This window comes from Rutidosis leptorrhynchoides, chromosome 2 (genome assembly GCF_046630445.1).
Source record: "Rutidosis leptorrhynchoides isolate AG116_Rl617_1_P2 chromosome 2, CSIRO_AGI_Rlap_v1, whole genome shotgun sequence".
Taxonomy (NCBI): domain Eukaryota; kingdom Viridiplantae; phylum Streptophyta; class Magnoliopsida; order Asterales; family Asteraceae; genus Rutidosis; species Rutidosis leptorrhynchoides.
In genome coordinates this window covers 190,395,928-190,400,468 of record NC_092334.1, presented here as the reverse complement: position 1 = coordinate 190,400,468, position 4,541 = coordinate 190,395,928, and the positions used below count along the sequence as shown (strand labels likewise).

Below are 4,541 nucleotides of genomic sequence, written 5' to 3'. Positions count from 1 at the left end.
TGCCCCTTTTTCTTGTCAACTTTAATTAGGGAAAGCAGAATGTCACGACCCGAGAGTCTATTGCTCGGGATTTGTGAGTGACGCTGAAGGCTGCTTTCGGAGAGTCTGACCGCTCGTAGTCTAAGCTTCCATCTTTCTTGCAAAAGATGCATGGTTTCCTCGCCAGTGACGGGGCCACTGGGTTCGTTCTTATAGTGCCTTGTATCTATCGGCGCGTTTGTACGAATGCACTATCTCGGATTCGACTTTGTTCTTAAACCAAGGATGGCCAGTAAGGTCAGAGTGGATGCCTTTCAGGAGGCTCTTATGGCACAGGTAGCGGTGAATACCTGGTTTAAATATTGTAGGAATCTGTACACCAAGGAGAGTACGACGGTCAACCAATTTTTCGAATTCAGTTGTGTTGTTCTATTGGGCAGTTGCGTTACATACGGGGCGTGTATCGCGGATGTCAATTTTTGTAACAGTTGTCCCGTTGTAGTTTGTGTACTTTTGGTGAAACTTGTAATGAATCATGTATAGCTAATGAAATTGTAATTTCAAGTACATTTTGTCGATTTTTCTTGAGTTGAACTAGTTCATATCTTTGTATGTATGTCTAGAATACATTTGTGTTAGTTTTGGCGTATACACCGTGCAGTCACGCGTGTTTATGCCATCTACTCATTGGCCGTTTATCAGTATAAACTTGTACCGACGAGGGCTAGACAATCACCTCTTAAAGGGGTACAAAATAACTAGTGTGGGACTTATGCGGATGCCAGAATCCATCTGCCGCTAACCGGTTATTATTATATGAACATCGTTTGTAAATAACGTACTGAACAAGTTATTGTAAGCGGTAAAATGCCTTTATTCATTCCTGAAAATGAAAAAAACATACATAGATTCTTTATTGAAAAAGAAGACAAACATCAAGATAGCCTTAAGTTGAAGTGATCAGTTTCAGTCACAGTATCCATCTAAATTTCAGTGTAGCATCTAGCCACTTTTGTTTCCCTTAGCGGGCGTTCCATCTCGGTTGGAGCTTTCACGAATTTCTGGCCTGGAACATTTTGGTGCCCGACTAAGGTGTTCAGTTGTTCTATGGTTATTGATAAATTGTTCTTCCCATCCCGGCTGATAGCGCCAGCCGGTACTCCCTTTTTCATTCTTGTAAGAGTTAGTTGGGCTCAAGGTAACCTAGCCGTTTAAGCATTGACATAAGTTTTTCTTCCAAAATGTGCGGTGTATTGCTTACTTGTGTTCTTCGTGTGACTTGAGTACTGCCTCTTACCGGGAAAGGCTGTCGGGTCGATTCGACTGTAGCCACACCTTTTCGGGTTGGAAATTTAAGCAAGCCGTGAGCAGTGGAGGCTATGGCGCTAAACTTTCTGAAGAAGTTTCTTCCCAAGATCACGTTTGTGGCGGTCACAGATTTGACCACATAAAAGTCAATGACCTCACTACGGAGGTAGGGCTGTGTGCCTACCGTTACCGTTGCTTTGAGTCCTCCTATGGGTTCTTCAGTAGAGCCCGCAAATCCAGAGATAATGGCGTTGGAGTGCCTCATTTTTCTACCGACATATTTTGGGAGTTGGGAAAGGCAATGGGCGTACAAGACATCAACCTCACTCCCAGTTTCAGTGTACATTTCCTGGACACGAAAGCCGTCTATCAGGCCGTCAATCACCACAGGTTCTTCCCGAGCGTACCGTGTCAGTAACCTAGGGAATGTGATTTCCGCGTCTCTCCAGGGGTCGAACTCATCTTTTTCGATACTAATCATGTTGATTACAACTTTATCTTTCGCCTTCTCACGCTTCTTACCGTCTTCCTTCTGCCAACTGAATGTTTTGTTAGGGTCGGCCTTCTTGAACTTCCGTCCTGACAACAAGTGATTGAGTTCGCCTGTTTTGTCTTTGGCGATGATTTCACGTATTAGCGCCTTGCATTCATCGGTGTCATGGCCATTGTCCTCATGGAACTCACAATACTTGTCTGACTTTTGGCTGTCACGCTTTTCCAGTGGTGCCGGAGGAGTAAACTTTGCCTTCACGGGTTCCGTTAACAGTATCTCCTTGGAGTTTTGGAGAGGATGTCGATTAGGGACCCCTTATCATATGGTCTTCGGCTGTTCTTATCATGCCTGTGGCTATCATGGCTTTTGCCATGACTGTTGTGGCCTTTGTGATAGCTTTCGCTGCGCCTGCTGCTGTCGTGACGGTGCCTGCTCTCGCTTCTTCTTTCCTCTTCTCTTTTGTTTTCATCCCGGCGATACCCGTCTTGTCTTTCCCTTCCAGAGTGTTGGTACTGCCTCGCTACCTATACTGCGTCTGCAAATATACTCGGAATGTTCTACCGGAGTTGCAGAGACGAGTGACGGGTGTGCATCTTTATCCAGGCATGTTATGAATCTGGAAATCGGATGTGTTTCCGGGAGTCCTGGTATTTTTTGACACTCCAGCATATACCTTCTAATGAAGCTTTCAATTTTCTCTCCCCGGTACATTGGTATTTCGTGAGCATACAGGTGCGTATACGTGTGTCGACAGAGGTTCTGATATTGCATGAGGAACTTTTCCCGCAAGTCTGCAAAGCACGTGATTCCATTAGGTGGGAATTTTGCGAACCATTCCCTGGCAGTCGACTGTAGTACCGTCAGAAAGAGATGACTCGCCACCTCGTCACTCCAGTGTTGGGTTTTCATGGCGCCCTCGAAGATTTGCAGGAAATCATCCGGATCGGTGGTGCCATTGTACACCCCCAAAGTGACTGCTATAACGATGTTAGCAGGGAGTGTACAGCCTGCGATCCGTTCGCAGAGCTTTTGGCTAGTTGCCGACATCTCAACTGGTTGCTTTGCTTTGTTATAGGTGATCATGGCGAACAGATTCTCAAGTGCGGTTCCCTGGACGGCATGTTGCGACATGGAGTGTTTGTATGCCGGCGGCGCAGCCTGCACAAGGAGCTCGGTCAACCATGCATTTGCGGCAGCCTTGGTGACACCCTCGCTTGTCGCAACGATATTTAACATTGGGCTAGTTTTCAGAATGTCTAGAGTTTATGATTGTTGCTTCTCTGCTAAACTGTTATCGTTCAGCATGGACTTTAGCTTTTTGATTACTTGTTTCTCGACGTCAGCTGAGATCATTTTGGTGATCATGTCGGTGTCATTGTGACAGGATCCGATGCCGCTTGAACCACCAGTTTTAAGACCAAGAGTTCTGAGCTTCAACCTATCTCCACCGAGCGGTGATCCCTCGTGTGTATCCTCATCATCGTCGGAGATATTCATATCGTCCCCCGACGCGTCACCGAAGTGAATATGAGCGATTGATTGGTTTTGAGGTTGAGGTGGTTCCACCGGTGTTGAGTTTCCTTTGTTCCTTTCTTGCTTGCCGTTTCGCTGCCTTGTTTCATTATGTTGTTCATACCGTTAGGTGGGGCCATTTGATCAAACCAAAATCGTTAAGTGTGATTAGATTTCGGGTTTGAGTGCTTAATTTGGGAAAAAGAGTAGGTTGATTGTTTTAACTCCAATAATTGTGCAAACCCCGATTTGGAATCTGGATTCCAAGGGCGTAAAACAATCGATTGAATTAGCCTTATTCGATCGAAATCAAATAAGCTAATATCTAAGAGTGAGGATTAATTTCGACGATGATCGGAGCACCTGCCGGAATTGGTTTAACGACTGGAATGATGTTATCGCAATTGATTTGGGCAGAGTAACATTAATGCATCCAGTGTTGTTCGAATGAAAGATCTTGTTTATGTATTTATAGATGTTTAGGAGGGAACAGTGACGTGGCACATGTCCCTTTCATGGTTGTAACAAACTTGGTCAATCCTGAGGGGTGACGTGGCACCTGTCCCTTTCGTGGGGAATAACAGATCCTAACGAACTTCCCTAGATTTATAGGCTGACGTGGCATGCAACTTGCTTACATGCTCGTTCCGTTATCAGGTGATCATTCCGGGACAGAACGTCTTTTCCGGGGTAGTGCACTTTCTCCGGGATAGTGCACTTTCTTCGGGATAGCGTGCTTGTCCTGGAAGAATATCTTCGTGTCGGGTTGGAATGTCGTGATGGTACTGACGGCAGGTTGATTCCGGTTAAGGCATCACGGTGCTCTCAGTCTAGCCAGGTGGGTCTTCACCGAACATGTTCCAAGTGTTTCTTCACGGTTGTGATTATGATGACTAGTTTTGCGATGCTTGATTATGATTGTCATGACCGGCTGCATGGTGCCGGTTGTGTGTATGTCATCCGGGTTTTTGGTCTTGCCATTTGTCCGGCGTGGTAAAATATCCGTGATGATGTCAGGCGAAAGTCAGGAAAAGAAGTACGCATTCCGGGATGCGTAGTACCAGGTAGGATTTTAGCCGAGACACTTGCTTGTTTTTGAGACGGATCGTTATGCGTATCATTAACCGCACCTCTCTAAAAATGTTCGCATGAACCAGCTTGTCTACCTCCAACCTCAACCATTCGCTTCTTTCGAGCGTCATCGGACGCTTCTTTTGGCGCACTAGAATGAATTGGGATTCGCGTTCAG

At 45.8% G+C, this 4,541-nt stretch overlaps 1 protein-coding gene across 1 annotated transcript; it reads right to left on the bottom strand.

Moving 5' to 3' along the window:
• Window positions 1–856: 856 nt before the first annotated feature.
• On the bottom strand, window positions 857–2,249 carry LOC139888489 (uncharacterized). The gene is made up of 3 exons (XM_071871495.1): window positions 2,151–2,249; window positions 1,277–2,059; window positions 857–862 (listed from the first exon to the last, which is right to left on the bottom strand). Exons 1-3 carry the CDS (start codon window positions 2,247–2,249, stop codon window positions 857–859), a joined length of 888 nt encoding a protein of 295 aa, XP_071727596.1.
• Window positions 2,250–4,541: the final 2,292 nt, after the last annotated feature.

Bases quoted from the DNA above. Each gene is read 5' to 3' on its own strand.
- LOC139888489 (XM_071871495.1), bottom strand. From the start codon at position 2,249: ATGAAAACAAAAGAGAAGAGGAAAGAAGAAGCGAGAGCAGGCACCGTC. The intron at 2,060-2,150 runs GCAAAAGCCATG...CAAAACTCCAAG, and splicing joins CAAAGGCCACAACAGTCATG to GAGATACTGTTAACGGAACC.